General features: G+C 36.0%; 1 protein-coding gene across 3 annotated transcripts in view; it reads left to right on the top strand.

The window, feature by feature from the left end:
• wcd (U3 small nucleolar RNA-associated protein 18 homolog wicked) overlaps nt 1-17,666 on the top strand; it is a 108,121-nt gene extending 90,455 nt beyond the window's left edge. For all 3 annotated transcript variants that reach the window (XM_081728594.1, XM_081728593.1, XM_081728592.1), the window contains one exon: nt 17,258-17,666. In XM_081728594.1, the coding sequence (XP_081584720.1) occupies nt 17,258-17,282 (25 nt within the window). In that variant the 3' untranslated portion in view covers nt 17,283-17,666. The remainder of the gene's footprint in view (nt 1-17,257) is intronic.
• Nucleotides 17,667-23,894: the final 6,228 nt, after the last annotated feature.

The raw sequence follows: 23,894 nt of genomic DNA, 5'->3' as shown, positions 1-23,894 counted from the left end.
TATGCTCCTGTTCTTGAAATTTCGATACTGTCTGTACTTAAAACCCTGTTGAAAAGTGCATGGTTTCTTTTCAGAGGTTTCGATTACTGTGGTAGTTTCTATTAGGTGGCCCGCGTGATTTCCTCTTATATATCCATAACCTACCAAAATCAGCTGATCAAAATGAATCGCATAATATTAGGCTGTTTCATCTCCATGCCCACCTCCTATATTCATTCTAATTTAGACTAAAATAGTGTGAAATGGATGCTTTTTTCACGTTCTACGGTGTGTACCACAAATGTTCCACTGTCTAAGGGAAAGGTTTGAACAGTACCGCAAATGTCCCAGAAAAACTGTTTTTCTGGTTTACCGCAAATGTCCTAATACCGATAAAATTTGAGATAACTGCTACCATGCTATAACTTTGAGCTTCACCTTATCTCAAGTAAATGCAGACATGTCGGAAGGTTTGATTCTTGTAGATTCACTAGTTATAACGCTGCTGAAGATGTGGTCTGGAGAATATAACTCTCAACGAACAACATTCGAACAAATTTATCAAGAATGTTTGGAGATATGCAAAGAAACGGTCTTGAAATTCCAGAGCCGGAAACAGATAGGCTATAGGGGTTCCTCGTAGAAACGAACTAGATATTTGCCATCGAAATATCACAAATTCATTTTGGATGAATCTCTTCCTTCACTGGAGGTAGAAAACGAATTTTCTAAAGATAATACACTAAGAGACATTTTTCTGCCTACTATTGATAAGGCAATCACTGAAATGGAAAACCGCTTTGGATCATGTAGCAAAATGATTAGATCAATCACCGCTCTACATCCAAAGAGTGAAAACTTCCTATATTACAACATCGTCGAGTCTATGGTGCAGCATTATCTGGATCTGGAAGTGATCTGGAAATATTCAAATGTGAAATCAAAATCCTTTCAAACACAATTAAGTTGTATGAAGACGAGAAAAAACAAAAGTTGATTCCTTGATGAATTTCGTTGATCTTTGCGTCTACAAAAATGTATTCTTAGAAACCTACAAGCTAGGTATCATCTCGGTGACTATACCAATTTCTAGTGCTACATGGGAAAGATCACTATAATGTTTGAAGACATATATGCAATTCAATGACTGACGATAGGTTGAAAAACGTAGCATTATTTTATATTGAGAAGAAAATTACTAAATCGTTAGATCTTGAAGAAGTTGTTGATAAGTTCGCTGCTGCCTACAAGAATAGAAAGTACCTCTTTTAAGTAGAGGCATGAACCAATAAGTTATTTTCTTTACCTGTATAAGTGTATTTCTCTGCTTCCACTTAAATCAACCAGCCACACATACATTAAACGCCGTAATTAAATAACTACTTATGTTAGAAATCAATTGTTATTAATGTATCCTAGTTGTTTGAGGTAGTAGATTCTTACATCTTCACTGTAAAAGGGTAAAATCATAAACAACAAAGGTGGCTCAGTGGTAGAGCGTTCACCTCTGGTGCTTGGGGTCCCGGGTTCGATCCCAACCTCCGCCAAGTGAACTTTGTGGTGGACAAACACCGTGTGCGTGGGTTTTCTCAGGGTTCTCCCGTTTCCTCCCACTTTCTTCATTCCACCATTTTCATTCATTACTCATCATCACCGTCTCCTTTAGCCTAACCGGCATAACCGTGGGACGTAAAACTCAAAGATTTCATTTCATTTTCATTTCATACACAACAAAGATGAACACATTCACCTTAAATACACACACACACACACACACACACACACATATATATATATATATATATATATATATATATATATATATATATATATATATATAATTTTTCATTCATTGGAGATGGCCCACTCAAAATTTTCTTGGGCCTTTCATTGGCCCCCCTGAAAAAAATTCTAGCTACGCTACTGTCAAAGATCCTTCTGGAATGCTCTGAGTAATATTAGGAAGGATGAAGCTGTATTCAGAACAATCATTCTCTAGCATCAGGTAGGAACTTTTCCTGCAAAACGTCAGAAGAAGGAATATATAGAATACTATAGGTCAAAAGTTATTGGTTCTGGGTAGAGAAATCAGAGATGGTAAAAGGGATATTCAGAGGTTTTTGTGAAATATTGGTCATACTATCAGGTTTTAATATCTGGAGTTGCAAAATATTGTATTTTAACGTATGTTCAATATAAATTGTGAATGTACTATATTTTCCAAGTACTGCATTTTCAACGTATCTTAACATGTGTATGACTAACTAAATTAACTAAACTCTGATACAATTATGTAATTTAAATTCTGTTTAATAGAAAATACGTATTATGTACTACTTCGACAAAACTATGCTGCAATTATGTATTTTAAATTATGTTCAATAGAAATAATGTATTGTCGACTATGTACTCTATCATTGTATAGTAAAAAAATAGAAAGAAAAAAAAGAAAAACACTAAAGTCTTTGTTTAACATAATATTTTGTAAGATATGCTGAGATTTTCCCTTGCGATAGATTTTTAGGAGGCTCAGCCCCTCTGTAGAAACGTCGCTGATTATTATTAGGTTATTACAAACAATTGTTATAACATAGTTCGTTATAACATAATTGTATTATTTTTGGTGAGCTTATGTCCGGTTAGCTTTTGTCCGCTTGTACATTAATGTAGGTGAGCTTATGTCCGGTGAGTTTATGTCCGCGAACCCGTTTTCCTAAAGCAAAATGAAATATGTCTCAGATACTTTCAGTCATAGTGAAGAAAGGAAAAAAAAAGGATATACCCTTTCACCGAAATTTCTGAGCCGCAAAATTTCCTGCACCGAAAGTTTCAGCACAATGAAGGCGGGGTTTCTTCAGTAAAAGAATGTAGTATTTATTTCTTTGTCCAAATCTGTTTTCAATTTATATTTTAATATTCAAAATCTATTTCATATTAATATTCAAAGTCCAGTTTTCAATTTGTCATATTTTCCGTTTGCCATTTTTCCGTTGCTTATTTATTTTGTTAAGGTTTATTTTCCTCTGCAATTAAATTATTGAACCTATAAATGTAATTAGTTATCATTATTGTATTTTTATTGCATTAATTATCTTATAATACAATTATATTATTAGTGGTGAGCTTTTGTCCGCTTATGTCCGGAGAGCATAATGCCGGTGAGCTTATGACCGCGACCCTATGAAATGGGAGATTAATGGCGTACTCTTCGCTCCAATTTCCACCCCTGATACAGTTGTTAAAATTAATTGGAATTTTCTAACTTTTCCTATTTTTGCGACAGCCCAAACTACACTTATTAAAATCGATTTTTGTTAAAATAATGTTAGTCAATTTCGTATCGATTTTCGTTGTTTCTGCTTACAGAATCTACGTGGATAGAGCTATTATTTAGTTACAAAATAATGTATTTTCTTATAACTAAATAGAAGTACCTGGCATGTTAATATTGAAATTTTGTTAAAACACTTGCTTCACCAAAATTAATTTAACCAGTCCAAACAACACATGTTGTTTATGCAGCGGAAATTTGCAATAGGCCTACTGGTGACTGATTAATTGATTGGTTGACTATCGTTTAGCGTCTCCTTTCATCAGCGAGGCTATATGAGACGTGGACTTACAATTTAAGCGTGGAATCCGAACCACTGTCGTTCAAAGCTCCCTTACCGGGAATCAATCACCAAAGGCACACTTACTAGCCACTAGACCAGTGAGGAAGGCTTGCAATAATGTTGTTCAATTTTTTTTAAAATTAGGAATAAATTACAGGTGATTTTATTTATTATCGTTTAGTCAAGGTAACGAAGATGTCCAAATTACAGTATGATAAACTGATTGTGAATGTGATAGTGCAAGTATTGAACCATTGTTTGGTCCACAATCCAGCTTACACCCTCTGAACCCCTGTCACCAAGTCAGCTTAAGGCTTTGAAAGTGAAAATGTTAGTGCTCTGAAGAATGTTAACCCTCCCCCATCCCATCCCCATTGTTAAGAAACCAACTACCCAACCCCGAGTCAGTGAAGCAGAAATCGACCTACAACCGATGCGAATTTTGTGCTCAGGAACTGCATCAATTAGTAAGTACAACAAAACTAGTAAATCCCAAATGTGTTAAAGCAGACCTTCACCTTCAAGTTTTATTGTGTTGCCAAGCCCCGAGACACGTTCACTGTCATGCTCTGTAGATAATAGCTACGTATCCGAAACCATGCTTGTAAATTGTTTTCAATCTTTTATCAAACTAATTTTGGCTTACGGGCCAAAGCCCTATCAAATAATTATGATGTAATCACAATAACCGATTTTTTTTTTAACAGACTGTCATATTGATGGGTAATTCTTTGATAAAAGATATCTAGTTTTCGTCAAGACAGAAATCTTGAACTATCAATTATAAAGGAAGGTTGTAATAATAGCAGTATCAAAATTACAATGTATCCTATATAAATTCTTGTGATCTAAATTTTGAATATGTAATTGTCAAGCTCTCCAGTCACTCACTAAAGATGTTTATTTGTGCAGTATACATTCCTCCGAATACAACTGTAACGACATATGAATTGTTTTATGAATTATTGAGAGTAATGTTCCAATAGGAAGCAACGTTCTTCGCATAGGGGACTTTAATATAAATCCAATAACATGTTATAATTTTGGCGTACTTTCAACAAATAAATGTAAAGAATTAAATAACTTCATGTCCGTGTGTGACTAAATGTCCCATAATGACATTCAAAATAAGTAATGGTCGAACCTTAGACTTAGTACTCTCAAATCTTAACGACGTTTCTGTAATAAAAGTGTGATCTCTTGTTACTAATGAAGGCATCATCCAGCTTTACTTATCTCTTTCCCATTTAAACATCTCCAGAAACATAAGAAATAAGTTAACGAATCGGGTTTTAATTTTAGAAAAGCAGTTTTCCAAAAGATGTGCATAGAACCATAAAGTAAAGTGGGATTGCCTTTCGCAGTCGGATGATGTAAATATTGCATTAACAAATTTCTGTCAAATGATTAACAACATATTTTCCGTAGATGTTCCAACCAAAAGACATATCAGCGGAAGTTGTCCATATGTTGATTTACTTATAATTAAGAAAATAAAATTTAAGATGTACCACCCTAACAGGTGGAAAAAGAGATCAATAAATGCACTTTATCATCGCGATCAATTTGAAATACTGCGTAAAGAAATAAAATCTGACATAAAATTAGCCTACAATACTTTTATTTTAAACTCAGAATGCTCTATCGTAAAAGACTCAAGCCAGATTTGTTATTTTATTAAACGCAAAACATATTTGTCATCAAGCATCCTTACATGCAATGGCCATGATATCCAACGTGTCCATGAAATAGCACAGGCATTTGCACATTATTTTCATACAGTTTACAACAATGAACCCGCCACATAAAACGTTGATTCTTTGCTTTCTAATCAGACCGAATGTAATATATTAAATAACTTTCAATGAGATGAAATAAAACTAGAAGAAATAAAAAATTCTATACGAACGTTGAAACCAAAAGCATCTTGTGGTCCTGATAACATTCCTCCTTATGCATGCCCCCCCCCCCAAGCTCATGTGGACCCCCGTATTGTATTTATGAATATACAATATTTGGCATAATTTGAATGCAATTTGTCTTAAAATCCTCATATATATATATATATACCTTTTGCATCTGAGTGTCCCCCCCCCCCCTTCCGAAAATTAAAGAGAAAACGGTGCCCTTGTCCATATGTTGTGAAAAGTTGCAGTGATCTATGTAAATACCCACTCCGCATTATATTTAATATTCCTTGCTTTAAAAATATATATAAACGCAGCGGCGCAAATCTGTCTTCAACTTTCGGGGCGACGGGTAAGAATGTTCCCATAATATTTTTTTTATAGCGATGTTCAAAATATTTATGAAGTTGAAAAACAATGCTCAGTGGAAAATGAAGGGAGCACAGTTTTCCTCAACATTGGAAGGCGGGCAGATTTGAGGCTTATTCTGGGAATGGGGGGAAGGGGAAGAGATGAGACTCATATTACAGTAGATGAATTTAATTTCTCTGTTATATTATATATCAGGCGATCTAGATGAAGTAGTGGTACTTATCAGTGCCGTGAACACATTCTGGAATCTGAATATATCCGTATTTATAATTGATATGTTTCTATTAAGGCATCCACAGTGATCCACGTTAAAATTTTATTACATTTGTTTTATAATAATACAAATAATGACTTCCCCGAAACTATGAAGAAAGAAAATCAATTATGTATGACAACAATATGATGGTGATCTCAATAGCATTATAGTAATCGTTACAGGAATTAAACAAATAGTTGAAAATAGAGTAACTAACTAATGGCAAATTTAATGTAATGAGTTTCAAATCTTTACATCATTAAGGTGAAATGGAAAAGCCAAGAGAAATCATTTCACTTTCTTTTGTGGCAGTCGGACACAAATCATCACACTTATCCCCAAAAAGCACTTTTCAAATCGGATTATTGGGGGGACAGTTCTAAGATTGATGGGGACATGTCCCACTTCACCTCCCCGGGATTTGCGCCAGTGTATAAATGTAATTTTGTCTTAGTTTTTATTTATAAATATTAAAATTACCTAATACAGTAGTTAAATTTCCCATGAACCATGATAGTGCAGGTATTCAACATTTTTAAGAGCTACTCTTGTTTATTTTGATTTAAAGAAGCTACAATTAGATAATACATATTTCGCTCGGCTTTTCTATGAAGCCACAGGGTCATACCACGTCAAATCACCCAGGCCATGTCACCCACCAATTCAGATTTCAATGAAACTTTGTGTACTTGTTAACACTACTAAAGTATGAAGACCTGTAAAATTTTTCTTTCGAAATCCTAATAGTTTGTGAGAAATACGAGACCAAAGTTTCAGAATTTCAGGCATCGCAGGCGTTCTCGAGGCCATCTAATATTTCGTAGAGCTTGATACAAAAATTCATATCTCAGTATCTGCACTTCAAAATAGTTAATTTTTCTGTAAATTTCTAATTTTACGTAATGCGCATTATCGTTGTGAGGCGGACCAATTACGTTGCCGCTCTTTTTCTTTTTTTTTAAATTGAACCTTAAGGTATGTTGTAAGAGACTGTAAAATAAAATTAGTGGTTTTTTGAATGCTTCGGTTAGTAATTCTCGTTTAACCCTTCAAGGCCAACGCGCCAGCTTTTCGTGTCATCTGTAAAGTGTTATTGCCATTGATGCAAGCAAGGTATTGGCACATTATTGCTCGATTCACTCACAGGTCTCAAGTAATCACTAAGTATACGTGTTGTTTGTGTTGAAATGTATGGGTGTTCAGAGAAGCAGGATAACCAGGCTAGAAACATTCATTCTCGAAATTTTATAGTTTTATTTTTCTGTTTGCCGAACTATTAATATAATCAAAGTGAATTTAATGTTAAAATTGAATTAATTTTCCAAATCTACAGTCCATTATCTTTCAAATAAAGTAGAAATGAAGGTTATATAACAGTCAAGGGGAAGCCAGCGTCAGATAAAAGTCCTGCCAACCAAACTTAACCTAACCGTACAAGCTTTTAGTCATAATGCAAAGTTTTGTATGACTTGAAGAGTATACATTTATTTAATATATTTGTTGATATATGTATCTATAGTGTCAAAGATCTTACGTTCGTAGTTGTTAAATATACAGGGTGTCTCAAAAGTCCCCTGACATAGGGTAACTGTTATTATCATAGTTACAGCAAAATGTAAGAGGAAAAACAGTTTTCAAATATGATGTTTTCAATCTAAAGTGAAGGATTTTTTAAAAATCGAACTGGCCGTTTGGGCTTTGCACTCTACGAAAATGCAACGTTGCCATTAATAGAGGGGCTGGGGAGGTGGATCAATTTTGTAAGAGTATGGTGAATAGGGGTCATGTTTTAAATGTGGGGCTGGCCATCGACACGTTAGCGTAAACGACAGTAACTTGATTCACTTATGTTGTGGGTCCAGGTAAATGGCAATGTTGCATTTTCATTTAACATTGGGTATATAAAGAGTGTGCAGCCAAAACGGCTAGTTCCGAGTGTCCCTCGAGTGAAAATTTGAGACATCTTCTGGTTGCAAAATTCGAGGATTTTGATCCTGGGAAGGAAGTAACATATTACCAGTGGGTATCAACAGACAAAACAGAATTGGTGAAAAGTACTGTCACATTGGACGAGTATATGACAATTTTGATACGAAAGCTTGAAAAGCTTGTGCCACATTAATTTATTTCCAAAGCACAGTCACATTTCTTAAAGGACAGAAAGAAAAACCTTGAGTCAGAGACAGCCGTCGTTCTGATGGACTTCAGTGAAAATTATTCCTACATAATTCAAGACGAAGTTCAAGGGTATCACTGGTCTACTGATTCCTGTACCCTACACCCAGCAGTACTATATACACGTCTTCCTGGATCTGCAGACCTGACTGTTTCTAGTTTGTGTATGATATCAGATGACTTGTCACACGATGTCGCATTTTTTTATGATACTCAGAAACAGATAACTTCTTTTCTGAAAGAGCAATTTCCATATGTCAAAAATGTAAATTACTTTAGTAATGGATGTGCTGCGCAGTACAAGAATTGTAAAAACTTAATGAACTTGTGTTACCATTATGAGGATTTCTCCTTAAGTGCATCATGGTCATTTTTTGCTACAAGCCATGGTAAATCCCCATATGATGGTATTGGGACCATTAAACGTCTGCGTACTAAAGAAAGCCTTCAAATATGTACTGATTTTTTAAATACGCCAGAAAAAGTTTTTACCTTCTGTAGATCTCGCATTGAACATATAAATTTCAGCTTGCTGAAAAAAGGAACTCTCATAGATACACGCAAAAACTACAAAATCGTTTTTCTGGTGAAAAAAAAAAAAAATAAATAAATAAAAATAAAAAAATAAAAATAAATAAAATAAATTCCTGGAACACAATCATATCATCAGTTCTCTCCTCTAAGCCAAACCTCGATTGGGACAAAGCGAATCAGTGCTGATCCAGATTTCAGTTTCATTTTTCATTTTACTGAAGAAAAGACATCTTCTCGAATGAACATCGCGGACATCATCACTAATTCGTATCTTGCATGTGTTTACGATAACCATTGGTTTTTTTGGGTTAGCGTTAGGTAAAGATGAAGAGGAAAATGATGTTGAAGTCAACTTTATGCACCCTTTTGGACCGGCCCCATCCTTTTACTGGCCTTCTGCAGGAAAAGACGACATGTGCCATGTTCCGATATCCAATATTATTTGTTCTGTGTGCGCCCCCTTTACTAAAGGTACTGGGAGAGTATATTATTTCTCAGATAAGGAGGTTCATTTTGTGGAGGAACAATACAGGCTGCGTTTTGCTTAAACGAAGTAGCAAGTTCCTTCAGTCTCAAATAGTGAAATCCAATCACTGTGATTGGCATATTTTAAGGTAAGAAATTGATTTCATGCATAAGGAGTTAAGCATATTTCTTTGGTTACAAATTTTCAATTTAATGTAGTGGAAAAGTTCAATCATTATTTTTATTTCGTTTTGAAGACTAAAATGTAACTGTCGTAAATGTTGATAAAAAGAAGTACGAAATTGAGTTTTGAGCTGTACTTTGTATTGGTCCTGTTCTTCCTATTTGTAAATTACGTTTATGAAAGTACGTCTTCCCAATCGAAAAATAATCCGCTACTCCCCCTCCCCCCGGACTGTCATATAGTCTTCATTTCTACGTCATGTGAAAGATAATGGACTGTAGATTTGGAAAATTAATTTAATTTTAACATTAAATTCACTTTGATTATATTATAGTTCGGCAAACAGTTTTTTAAAATTATTTTTATTAATAATAAAATTTCGAAAGTGAATGTTTCTATAGAGCGTCTCACCCTTAGATTGCAGTACAGGAGTAAATGGCAATGCTTTTCCTTATGCCCATTGTTGCCAAGCAGCCTGAATTTTAGAAATATATATATATATATATATTTTTTTTTACTAGATATGGATAGAATATTGTAGAAAATTGTATTCTTTATCAAATAATCTGTTTTTCTCATATCAAGAAGAATTTTTAAGTATTGAAATAAATTGAAATAGTGAATTTGAATAATGGCAAATTCTAACGTCGCGTTAAATATATCATAAGTTCGGAACTATAAGAGATACAAAGTTGAAACATCATACTTAACATCATGACACATACACCATAATATGTATGTGTGTAATATGAAACATGGCACCATAATACATACAGGGATTAACATCATATTTGGTGTCAATGTTGGAAAAGTTTGCATTCAAAAAAACTTTTCGAATTTTAAAATAAAAAGTAAAATCTAAGAGAAAGTGCGTACACTATTGCAATGCAATATCTAAAAAGTTGACTAGTGACAAACCTTTTTTATTTTTCAGGTTAGATGGGGGTGCAAAGCGAGAAAAAATGTTGAAGTGCAGGTCGATATGACTTTTTGTGTTAAGAGTCAACTTTCGAAAGCGCGCGCATCTGACCAGAAGAAAGGCAGTGACAAATTTTCCCAATGCTATTTTCCTTATAATGTTTGTTTTAAAGTTACTGATGCAGAGTGTTACGCTATACCGATCAGTATTCACTGTTGATACTATGCGAGCACGAATCTACTGCTTAACGGAAGCATGATCGCAAAATAGAATCGTGGACCACACTTGCGAGAAACATTGCGTCAACTCCACTCAATCTTACGTTTCACTTACTTCGCTCGTTTCCCTTTATATATATAAAGACTAACATTCAGACGTATAGTTTTTATTTTCTTTGTTCCAAGAAAGACAAATTTCAATCGCGGGTGAATAGTAAGTACAGTGAACACTTGAATCAGGATAGTAATTCAGTTAGCAATAACATAAATCACAGAAATGCAGTTGGCACTCAAAGAAAACCAACTGTTTCTTCAGCAGATCACTATCTATGGAAGAGGAAAAAGCAGGCCAATATCTGTTAATAATAAAACTCCTCACTCATTGGTGATAAGAAGTTATTAGCTTTTGTAATTGATTCGTTTACAGTTCGCACGTGGTCTCTAATGTCCTTACGAATGCTGACATTTTGACAGTAAAAGTTGGTTTCGCTTGTAATTCCACTTTTCTTATTTACTGTGGATACGTAGATGAAAATGAAAAAATTAAAAAATAACGTTCATAACAAACAACTTCATGAGCTCATAAAGCAGAATGAAAAGGCTCTTTGTTCTTCCCCCCATGTTTCTTTAGGAAGCATGAGAGAAACAAAATATTTTTTCGGAGGGTTTGATTATTCTGTGTGGTTTTGTTTCTTCACTTAACTATCTGTGCCTTGTTGGCTGTCACTAAACGTGATTTAAAGTCACAATTTGTGCGTTTGTTTAGAATAGATACAATAGGATATCTTTTCATTCTTCTTCTGTTTCCAGATTGATATTGAGTGTCTGAGGTGTCAGAAGTAAGCATAGAAACCAGGGCGATTCAGTTCCTAATCACCATTACATTTGTAGATTGTTGAAATATTTAAAATATTTAATGTGTCGTGTACAATATTGTATTTACGGTATTGTTCGTCATTTAGAGTGAAGTGCGGAAAAGACGTTCAATTGGTAGGCTGCGTGGGAGAGGGGGTCAAATAGTGTTTAAGTGGAAGCGGTGAAAGTGATTAATAGGTATTTAGGATGCGTCTTTTCTCCTTTTATTTTATAATTACAAATCTTTCGTTAATATTCACAAATGCATTTATAATTTCTATTATAGTGCGATGTTTCATTTAGACCTCCTGGTATTTATTAAATATCATACTGTTGTTCCGCGGATAAAATCGAATCTAAACCATCGGAAGTGGGAAGCAGCCGCCTTCACAGTATACTTTACGATGTAACTTTTATTTGGCAAACGGAATTGGATTTGCGGATATTTTGCGTTTTCGCAATACAGACGAATGAGTGTTTTCGTACGTCATATTTTCTAGATATGTATCACTATCACACTACTCCAGTTTTCACTCTTATCCAACTTTAGTAGCAGTATTTTACCCATTACTATTCCTTAGTTTGCCACACAATTGTTACAGGAAATTTCTGTGTGAAACTGTTTAGTATGTCATTTATTTCAATCATATGTTTTCTATTCGTTTCATAAGTTCTTTCGATTTCTTATTGCTCTTACCGAAATTTTATTGCAACGATTTATAAACCATCATAAAAGGAAATCTCTAGCACGCAGTTATTAGATTGATGTTTCATACCCTCCAATTAGCCGTTCCAAGTGAATTTGACAATGAAATGACAAAAGGGCTCAAAATATATGAATTTAAGGAAAGCTTTATTTATAGACTCTGTCACTCTTTTTGTCTTTCTTGTTCTTTCTTCAGAAGAAAACATACGGCGGAATAAATGTGACAACAACGCACTCCATTTACTCTGTACTGCAATCTAAGAGTGAGATGCACTATAACCTAGTTATCCCGCTTCTCTGAACCCCCACACACTTCAACACAAACAACACGTAATTACTTGAGACCTGTGTGAGTGAATCGAGCAATGATGTGCCAATACCTTGCTTGCGTCAATGGCAGTAACACTTTACAGATGACACGAAAAGCTGGCGCATGACCTTGAAGGGTTAGACGAGAATTACTAACCGAAGCATTCAAAAAATCACTAATTTTATTTTACAGTCTCTTACAACATACCTTAAGGTTCAATTTTAAAAAAGGAGCGTCTAGGTAATTGGTGCGCCTCACAACGATAATGCGCATCACATAAAATTAGAAATTTACAGAAAAAATTAACAATTTTGAAGTGCAAGTGTACATTTTTCACCCTTAATGTACAGTAATCTTGATGGTGTTTTTTTTATTAGCTCTACAGACTTATATAAACTTCGGGTAGAAATTTCCAAGTGATACATTGCTCAGATACTAAGATATAAATTTTTGTATTAAGCTCTACGAAATATTAGATGGCCTCGAAAACGACCGGGATGCCTGAAATTCTGAAACTTTGGTCTCGTATTTCTCACGAACTATTAGGATTTCGTAAGAAAAATTTTACAGGTCTTCATACCATAGTAGTGTTAACAAGTACACGAATTTCCATTAAAATCTGAATCGGTGGGTCGGTCGGACTTTTTCAGGGTAATTTGACATGGAATGAGCCCATAGCTTCATTAGTTGCTAGTATATAAATTTCCTACTTTGCATGGTCAAGCAGTTTGCGTACTCTATGATCTTAATTAAAAAAAAAAAAAAAAAAAAAAAAAAAAAAAAAAAAAGAAAAACCTTGGATTATGGAAGTTGTTACTAAAACAACAAAAGCAAATACCTGCCTCAAACAAATACCATCCCCTCATAATAACCATGAAAAAGTCTTTTTTTTTTTCGAAGATGTTTGAAGTCCTTTGAACAATAAAATGACATCTCAGGCCTCAAGAATGTGCTGTTTCATTTTGTAAGTTGTTTCAATCGTACTTTTCAATTCTGCACATGGAATTCTTTTCCTATCTTTTTGGCTCTGAACCAAATGAGTCTACGTGAGTGCGAGCTCTCGCTCGCTCGTGCTCACGCTCACTTCCCTCAACTGAGCTTGCACTCACTCGGGCTCGCGCTCATTTCTCTCAACTGGGCTCTCGCTCACTCGGGCTCGCACTCACTTCCCTGAACTGGGGTCGCGCTCACTTGAGCTCGCGATCACTTTTTTCAACTGAACTCGGAGTCGGGCTGGCGCTCATCTCTCTTGACTGGGCTCGCACTCACTCGGGCTTGTGCTCACTTGTCTCAGCTGGGCTCGTAATCACTTCTCTCAACTAAGCTCGCACTCACTCGGGTTCGCGCTCATCTCTCTTGACTGGGCTCATTTCTCTCAGCTTAGCTCGCGATCATTTCTCTTAACTGGGCTCACACTCACTTCTCTCGATTGGGTTCGCGCTCACTGGGGCTCGCGCTCATTTCTCTCAACTGGGCTCGCACTCACTTGGCCTCGCGCTCACTTATTTCATTGGGCTCGGGCTCACCCGGGCTCGCGCTCAATTATTCGAGTCAGTAGGAGATAAGATCTGACTCTGTGCAGTTGGCTGCTGCTAGCTACATCTTCATTCACCTCAAAAACCGAAAAGCACCAGCGCGATGGTCGATAAAGCAAGTGTTTGCGAATCGACCTATCTACAGTGATTCTTGTTTGCTATCGGTTCTAGTTTTCTGTTTATAACACTCGATCAACTCAATTGCTGCTTCTCGCGACCACTCCGTGGCTCGACACTGAAAAGACTGTCTGTGTGGGTTGACGTGCGCGCACAATTTACGGAGGGCGTCCACACTAGCACGTAACATTCCTTTGATGTGTCGAGGAAAAACCGACTCCACTCGGAAAACATTCGTAGCATAACATCGTAACAAAATTTGTTACGTTGTTCTGTGCGGAGAGCTCCTAATTGACCGAACACGTCACGCGCACATGTGATATTCGTTGTTCTGTGCGGGCAAAATGTTACAAGTGCGTACGCACCTTAACACTTCCGACTTTCCGTCGAAGCATTTTGTGTCCACTGTTGTCAAGGCTTGCCGTGGCCTACTTTGGTCCCATCTTGAAGTCAAGGCATAGCTGAGAATTCCCTTGAGAGCATGTCTGGGAATTATACCTGTAGAGAATCCTTTGCTTATCTATTTCATATTGAGGGGCCGCGGTAGCTCAGTGGTAGAGCGTTCACCTCTGGTGCTTGGGGTCCCGGGTTCGATCTCAGCCCCAGCCAAGTGAACTTTGTGGTGGACAAACACCGTGTGCGTGGGTTTCGTCGGGGTTCTCCCGTTTCCTCCCACTTTCTTCATTCCACCATTTCATTCATTACTCATCATCACCGTCTCCTTTAGCCTAACCGGCATAAGCGTGGGACGTAAAACCCAAAGATTTCATTTTTTTCATTTCTATTTCATATTGATGAAATATGCATTTTTTAAATTGCGTATGTATAACTTCAGTTACATTAATATGAACTGCCACTTTACGGCTTCTCGAATTAGAAATAGTGCGTGTTGAAATTTAGCTTTTCGACGATTTTGGACAGTCCTAGCCATGAAACCATGCGCTTTTTTCCCACAGATCCATATTAACTTTTTCTTTTATTTTGGTGTGAAGAATCCCCTCTTACAGTTGTTTGTCGGTATAGTTCATGAACACCCTTTGTTATATATCTATCTATCTATCTATATATATATATATATATACTAGGCTTATTTTTAAGTAAGTACAGATTTGAAATAATAATAATAATAATAATAATAAGTATACATCTCTTAACAATTTTATTATTACATGAAGGCTTTCACCTTAATCTACGTTTCTACATAATTTTCACCAATATTAAAGCATTTATCGTATTGTACCACAAGCTTTGGAATACCATTTTCACAGAAGTCTGCCGCCTGACTTGACAACCACTGCAACACGACCGTCTTGACTTCATTGTCATCATGGCGCTGACCACCCAGATGCTTCTTCAAATACAGAAATCTGTGGTAGTCACTTAACAGATGATAACGAAATCGTACTTTGTGTTCGTTTCACGTTTTCGTCAACTTCCTGCACCAAGTCTTCAGTGGTGACAGAGGGTCGCCCACTTCTTCCTCATCATGAATATTTGTGCGGCCGTCTTTAACGGGATAGCCCACTTCCGTACCATTCCATCGCTCATAATGTTTTCTCCATACACTTCACTAATCTGGCGATGAATTTCAGCCGCTTTGACTCCTTTAGCACTAAGAAAACAAAGCACAGTGCATATTTTACAGTCGGCGGGATTCTCAATCAGCGGAGGCATTTTAATTACTCAAAACAAACGTAAACACAGTCGAATGCTTCCGTAATAGCGTCTGTGACTTGTCAACAGATGTAGGTACACAGTGCACATGTCCGGGTGCCGACCACAGCGCTACAGCGGCCGAATGTCAAAACGTAACACTTTAAGAAACACACCTTGTATATCTAAAGAGGGGTGGGGAGAAGGTGTTCGAGCTCGTATAAAACTCATTCGGTTTTCATGTAGTATTATGAGTGTTTTCTTTGACGACTTTTTATATTCGCCAGTGCTTGGGATTAAAATGAGTGTAGAATGAGCGGTGAATTCAGCCCCCAAATGTGGTATGGATTACTCGTTCCTCCTCTCCAATTAAAAAAAAAAAAAAAAAAAAAAGATCCAAGGTATCTTTCCTAAAATTATTAGAAATATAATGTGTACTTCTTGAGGCTTAAATATTCCCACTACGCTGATTTAAAATCAATCGAATCCTCATCTCCCAGGTTTAAAAATTATATATGTTTTATGATTACTTCCGTAAACATTTTCCCATTTTAACACAGTATTATGTGGGTTCATTGAGATTTTTACATAATTTCTTCTCTTACAATGGAAGTCAATCACATATGAGGCCTTAACTCCTTATCCTCCACCGAAGATTTAAATGAAATTCCGTGATGACTTTCGTAAAAGAGAAAAAATTATAATTTCTTTGAATATGTTTTTTTTGGGGGTGGGGGGATTTCTAATTATCTTAATTGTTTGCAATTTAAAGGAACCACAATTTTATGTAACAATTTTTCCTGAGTATTTTATTAAAAAGGTCCAGATTTTTTTTTTTTAATAGAGCATTGTGCGCGAGATACGCGACTTAAGCATAAGAATTGAAATCAGTCAGAGGAATGATCGCTCGCTTCAACAAACGCAGCATCAGCAGTATTATTATAACCTAAGTGCTAGCAAAAAGGTAATGGCGTACGTATATAAAAGTTGCTTTAAAAAGTTAAGTACAGTGAATAGCAAAAGTTGTTTGTATCGGCCTGTACAATTTATTTTGTCAGTAACGCGGAAATTCATGAGGGCAACTCAGGTTGAATTCCTGGTGAAAGTGTATGTAGTTTGTATATTTACTTAAGGTAGAAGTGCACATCTTTTCAAGTCTCAGTGCTAAAAATAGAGTTAGTCTCCAAATAATCAACCAACTTCGGAACAGATTAAAGTATTTAAAGACATATTTTTTATTACTTTTCCCAAGTTACAACAGCAGACTTTATTGAAATAGGTCCATTCACTCTGAATTTATAGAGAAAGTACCCATTGTATGAGCGGGTATACCCTTTTGCCGAGAACTAATCAGATAGACTGCCATAACAGTAAGTATTCATTTTATTTAATTATTAATTCGTAAATCCTAATATTGTGTGCCATTTGATAATTCTTACTTTCCTTTTGAATTTACAGATTAAAACATTACGGAAATTATTAAATTGCACATTTCCAGTTTACTACTCTACTACTACTACTACTACTAACTACTGCTACTATTGCTACTACTACTACTACTGTTGTGACTTCGGAAGCACATTTGTAAGAAGGCAGACCCAAGAGTTGTGAGTGATTTTGCGCACTGATGTGTTCAAGGCGAAAGACTGTAAACTTACGTATTAATTTGTGTAAATGATATTGATGTTGCCTTAATGTGATATGTTTTACAGTAATTTTGATATCAACAATTTTGTACATTATTCATTTCGCTGATAGTCTTACGTGATGAAAAGTTTTTCTGCATAGGTTATGATGTAATATAGTATACTGTATACATAATTCTATTTTAAGAAAAATAAAACGCATTTTTGCAGACTAGAATAAATTTGCGATGATTTTTTTTTGTTTAAAATAAAGGTAGAGAATCCATATTGTAGAAAAGATGTGTATGTGTAATTTGCAAACTGTATACGAAAAGTTACTTTTGACAATTTAATTAATTGGAAAATAATAGTTTACAAGATATTGAACTATGAAAAGTGTAAGAAATCCAGAAATGCCATACTCCTGAAAAGTCAAAAGAATTGATGACAATTCATTACAGACCTCTAATCTTCAAATTTGGAAAATTTAGATAATTCGGTAAAATCCGAAAATAGCCCGAAAATACTTCTTAGATGAACATTTGGTAGTGAGTACTAAACTTTTTGTTTATAGTTGTTTCTAATTATAATCACCGCTCGCAATATACAGTGATGATTCAATGAAATGTCTTGGAAGTTTAAGGAATTCAGCGTACAGAAAAAGTCTTGGTAGTTGAGCGAATTCCATGAAACATTGAAGTAACATGAACAGTGGGAATCAAATTGGAAACATCGGGAAATACAAGTGGATTTTGTGGGACCGCGGTGGCTCAGTGGTAGAGCGTTCACCTTGTGCATGGAGTCGGGTTCAAATCCTGCTCCCGCAAAATGAACTTTGTGGTGGACCAACACCGTGTGCATGGGTTTCCTCGGGGTTCTCCCGTTTCCTCCCACTTTATGTATTCCACCATTCCATTCATTTCTCATCACCACCGTCTCCAGTAGCCTAGCCGGCATAACCGTGAGACATAAAACTCAAATATTTCATTTCATTTTTTCACAAGTGGATTTTGCGTTATTCCGGAAAAGAATTGACTTGTAAATTTATTTATTACTTTATAATTCTGTTAATCTAATAAAAGTATTTGATCGATTAAAGTAAAAGTAAAAAACTGAAACTAAATTGAAAAAGAGAGAAAGATAGAAAAGATAAATTATAAATACTCATATTATTACTTCGTCCAGCGGAACGACTTTTTAATCTGCAGTAGCACATGATAAAATAGTATTATACTCAATCATCCATTTGTTTGTTGTGGAACCTTGTGTATTCGGTCGGCGGTGTTGCCAAACGCGGGTGGTTTAATTAAATGTATTCGGTTAACTGATGATCGAAACTTTTGGCCTATAGATAGAACTTTATTTAATTTCATTGTTTCGTTTTGCTGCGGCAGATATTTCTTGTCTTTGAATAACTGATACTGTGTACTAAAAATCCATAATGTGCATGTAATTATGCACACATTTAAAAATAATTCAATAAATATATATGAAAATACGCTAAGTGGTATGAAGTTGAATTGAAATTCAACAGAGTTATCAATAACTTATTATAATGGAAAGAATAATTCGTGTTACCTGTAATTCGTGATCTATATGCCAAATAATTATACCGACCTATTTCATATCGAGCTACTACTTGCTTGTTCCCTAATGCAAAAGCAGGCCTTGTCACTTACTTTTGTTTTAAATGCTTGTATATACGAATACATAGGCATAGTGCTCGAAATTGCGATTTCAATACCGGAATTTGAAATGTCCATAATTCAGGGGTAAACACCTCTGGTGCTTGGGGTCCCGGGTTTGATCTCAGCCCCCGCCAAGTGAACTTTGTGGTGAACAAACACCGTGTGCGTGGGTTTTCTCGGGGTTCTCCCGTTTCCTCCCACTTTCTTCATTCCACCATTTCATTCATTACTCATCCTCACCGTCTCCTTTAACCTAACCGGCATAACTGTGGGACGTAAAACTCAAAGATTTCATTTCATTTCAATTCAGGGGTAAAGAAATTTCGGAATCTTGTGACTTCAGAATTCAGATATTCCGCAATGCTTGACTATAGTTCCGAGATTCCGGAATTCCCACCCTCCGATATTTCGAATAAAGTTCTGCAGTGGCCAAAATATTAATTCTCGAATCTACAACACACCTATTCAGAATTTCGGTGCTCATGGGAGAATACCGAAGAAATGATCAAGTAGGAAAGAAAAAAATCGAGTTTTATGCTTTATCGATAAATTGAATAACAGAAGATTTTAAAATACTATACAAATGTGCTAGAAAAAAGAAAAAAGATTTTGTTCTGCAATGATAAGCTGGTGAGAATAAAGGAAGTTATGCTTTAATTTAGAATTTTATATAGGTGTTCTCTGCCGGACCCTCCTTCTTAACACTACTTTTTGTAAACAATATAAAAGATAAAACAATCTGAAAAGAGAATTGGTTATGAAGTTTCAAGGTAATGGAAAAAGTACTGATTTATAACTTATTGTCGAGGCGTCAGCACTTCGAAAAAATAAATATTTGAAGTGAAACTAATATATATAATTCCTAGTTGTATTAATGTTGAAGTCTTCTGAACGGAAACATTTCAAGAGAGTTGAAGGAAAAAACGTAGCCTAATGTTTATTGAACATCGGCAAAATTCTTGTTTTAGTTAAAGGTGGGAGTACCTCTTACATGATTTTACATTTAAAGACTAAATATCGTATTATGTGGAGAAAAAAAAGTTAAAAGAAGTTGCATAGAAAGATATGAGAGGAAACACTACCAAACAATGAAATTTCTGTAGTGGAGAAGACAAGGGTTTCATTCTCTTATTTTATTTATTTATTTTTTAAACATACGGATTGAATAGTTCCTGCAATATGTCACCTAATATAGTTCATTATAAAAAGTATACTAAGAGAATATAGTCCAACAGCTATATATTTGTATACAGACCATAGGTCGTTCCCTATTCACTATTCTTTATCTCTGTTCCTGACCATACTTTCACTCAAACGTGTACTTTTCACGTTCACCCCGCCCCCATTTTCTATTTCATAAATTTCTGAGTTGCCAATTTGGTTACTGCTAAACCACAAAAGATATGAATATTCTGTTTGCGAAAAACATGTAAGAGTGTAGGAGAAAGTATTTTTGTGTTGCATGTCTTATGACACTAAAGAAAATATTTAAATCGAACGGCTTCTATTAGCGTAGAACATTATAGGCATGTAGGGGAAAGTATTCCTGTGCTGTTGGTGATACGCGGAAACCTTCCAGCACTTCCTCCTCTCTTACCATCTGTAAAACTTAAATGGGAAGAAATGTCTTGTAATTGAAGAGCACAGAAATACTCTCAAATTGAAGAGCACAGAAAAAAAGCAACATTTTGGCAAAGAAAACCTTTACATCAAAGCGTGGTCTCTAGTAATGGTACGAAATACGAATGTTGTGCGTAAAAATCGTTTCATCTTATTAAATTCCCCTATTGGTACTATTAATCATTACACATGATTAATGCGAGTAACGTATTACGAAATACTCCAACAATTTGTTCAAACGGTTCAGTTCCGAGCAACAAAGCGACTAAACCTATTAATGCCCAACGAATTATGTCATAAGCGTTTTTCAACAATTTGTTATCGAGAATACCGTTATCTCATAATATTTGTTGAAAATGTTCACTATTTTTGTCCGTACAATCTGTTTTCAAATCCACCCATTATGTTTTCGAATGTCTGTCTAGTGATAACCTGGCACTCAGTGTTTGTTCTATTTCTGAGTCCTCTAAACTTGTTGGCAGTGTCTTACAGAGAACCGATTTAAAATGTCCCAATTAAAAAAAAAAAAAAAAAAAATCAATCTGATAATCTGGCGGGCCATTCAATGGATCCTTTTCTTCCTATTCGCCTGTCAGAGAAGTTATCATGTAGCCAATTTCGAACAACTGAAACAACTGATTATTACTTATCAAGATGTAATAATACTCGCCGAGAAAATATTTAATTTCTATTTTCTATTTGGAGCAGGCAGGGGTGCCCACAGGCTGGTTTTAGGGCATTGGTTGCATCCGTTAGATATTTTTTGGTGGGGTATTTTCTTTCAAAATGACAGAATCGCACTTTTAATTATACAATAATTTTCCTTTTAAGAATGGCAACTGTGAAAATGAATGAATGTATTCTCTGTGGCTTGAAAGGATAAAATTATGACGGAAGGTGGAAGAAAATACTGTATAGACTGATCTTGTTTAGAAAGAATGGACAAGGGCTACTAAGTGATGTAGCCTGCAATGTATTCGACATGCAAACCAGTATGGAAAATCATTGGGTAGGGGGAATCTCGCTAAGAATTTAAGCGCTCTGTTTGGGGGCGAATAGTATATTCGGGGGGAAATTGCGCCCAAGTAGTTGGAGAGATGGGCTCCCCTCGGCCGAGGGCGGGGGAGGGCTGCAATTCTTTTATGGTTAACTGCTAGCCCTACAAAATCTCTATTAATGGCAACCGAAATCACAAGAGACAACTATAGTTAAAGGGACAAAGGAAAATATTCAAACCAATTTTGGCGGTAATATATCTATTAAAATGCTACAATAGCAATTGAAAGCGCCCGAGCTCCAACCTATTTGGTCTAGGAATTAATTCGTGCGGTTGGTACGCACACATTGAAGCTGTAGTACAAACACAAAATACATAAATACCTTAAGAAAAATATTGTTCATCGCTAGCCACCACTTTCGCCCATCTGTCAGGCAATGTACGGATTCCGTGGCGAAAGAAGTCCTCATCCTTGGAAGCGATCCAGTCAGAGACCCATGTTTCGATATCTTCTGAGGAAGTAAACCGCTGTCCAATCAAATCGTTGTTCATGCAATCGAACAAGTAGTAGTCCGAAGGAGCAACGTCTGGTGAATACGGCGGGTGGGGTAAAACTTCCCATCCGACATTTTCTAAATAGGTTTTGACCGGTTTTGCGACATGTGGGCGAGCGTTATCATGTTGAACAATAAGTTTATCATGTCTGTTCTTTCATTCTGGTCGTGTTCTGGCCAGAGCTTGCTTCAAACGCATTAATTGTCGTCGATAACGTTCTCCATTCATAGTTTCACCCGGTTGCAGCAGCTCATAGTACACCACACCTTTCATATCCCACCATATGCACAGCATAACCTTTGCACAGTGAATATCTCGTTTTGGTTGTGATGGACCTGGTTCACCTGGTTTCACCCAGGCCTTTTTTCGTTTAGGGTTCTCGTAATGGATCCACTTCTCATCACCCGTAATAATTCGATGCAGAAACCCCTTTCTGCTCTGTCGTTGAAGCAGCAATTCGCAAATGGTTTTTCGTCTTTCAACGTCTCTGTCTTTCAATTCATGTGGAACCCAATGTGACATCTTTTGAATCATTCCCATGGCTTTCAAGCGTTTGGAGACTGTTGTTTGATCAACGCCTAATGCTGCTGCAAGTTGTTCCTGCGTTTGACACGAATCCTGCTCGAGCAATGCTGTCAATTCTTCGTCTTGAAATTTTTTTTGGCTGTCCAGCTCGCTCTTGGTCTGCCAAGCCGAAATCACCACTTCTAAACCGTGCAAACCACTTCTGACACGTTCGCTCAGCTAGAGCATGGTCACCATACACTTCCACCAAAATACGATGACTTTCAGTCGCACTTTTCTGCATGTTAAAGTAATGCAGCAGGACACCCCGCAAAAACACTTTATCAGGCACAAATTGCGCCATGTTCCCTTAACTACAAACTGGTGTTGTTGACGCTTTAATCCACTGCCCTATACTACGAACGATACGCGATGACAGGGGTTTGCAACACATGTGTGGATACACGGAACTGTGGGACGCTCCGTTCGTTGCGCCATCTCTTGTCCACCCGCACGAATTGATTCCTAGACCAAATATAACTTTGGCTTTCAAATCTTTCACTTACGGTTATGTGTGATTTCACGTTTAAAAACAGAGACAAACATTTTAAGTACGAGTACTTTAAACAAATGAGTTAATCAGATCTTTTTCATAAAATTTATGATATAAAATTATTGTTCAAAGCCTTTTTATTTTAATGAGCCTTCTCTAAAATCAATGCACGTGAATTGTGCTTCCATCTTCCAAGTTCTTTTAAACTATATTTTGTGGACGTTTATATGTTTGTGGTCAATCCTTTCGACAACGAGATCTCGGAAACTACAGGCTCTAGAAAGATGACGTTTTCACTGATCGAATGGAAATTTAGCGTAGATTGCCCAGTTCTAATTGAATATTTAAAAAACATGGCCATTATTTCTTTATTACATTTTTAGGGTACACTGGAAGCGTTGAAATTAAAAAAAAACTAAAGCATCATATCCTGTGCGTTATACATTCCAACACCACACTGTTGTATATAGGGGTTGCATATGCCTCAGGCGTTTGTTTCATAGCCAAATAATAATGAAAAAGGAAGGATAACCATTTCTCCATTGTAAGATGA

This window comes from Thermobia domestica, chromosome 10 (assembly GCF_964235325.1).
Source record: "Thermobia domestica chromosome 10, izTheDome1.hap1.1, whole genome shotgun sequence".
NCBI classification, from domain to species: domain Eukaryota; kingdom Metazoa; phylum Arthropoda; class Insecta; order Zygentoma; family Lepismatidae; genus Thermobia; species Thermobia domestica.
This window is presented reverse-complemented; position numbering and strand designations above follow the sequence as displayed.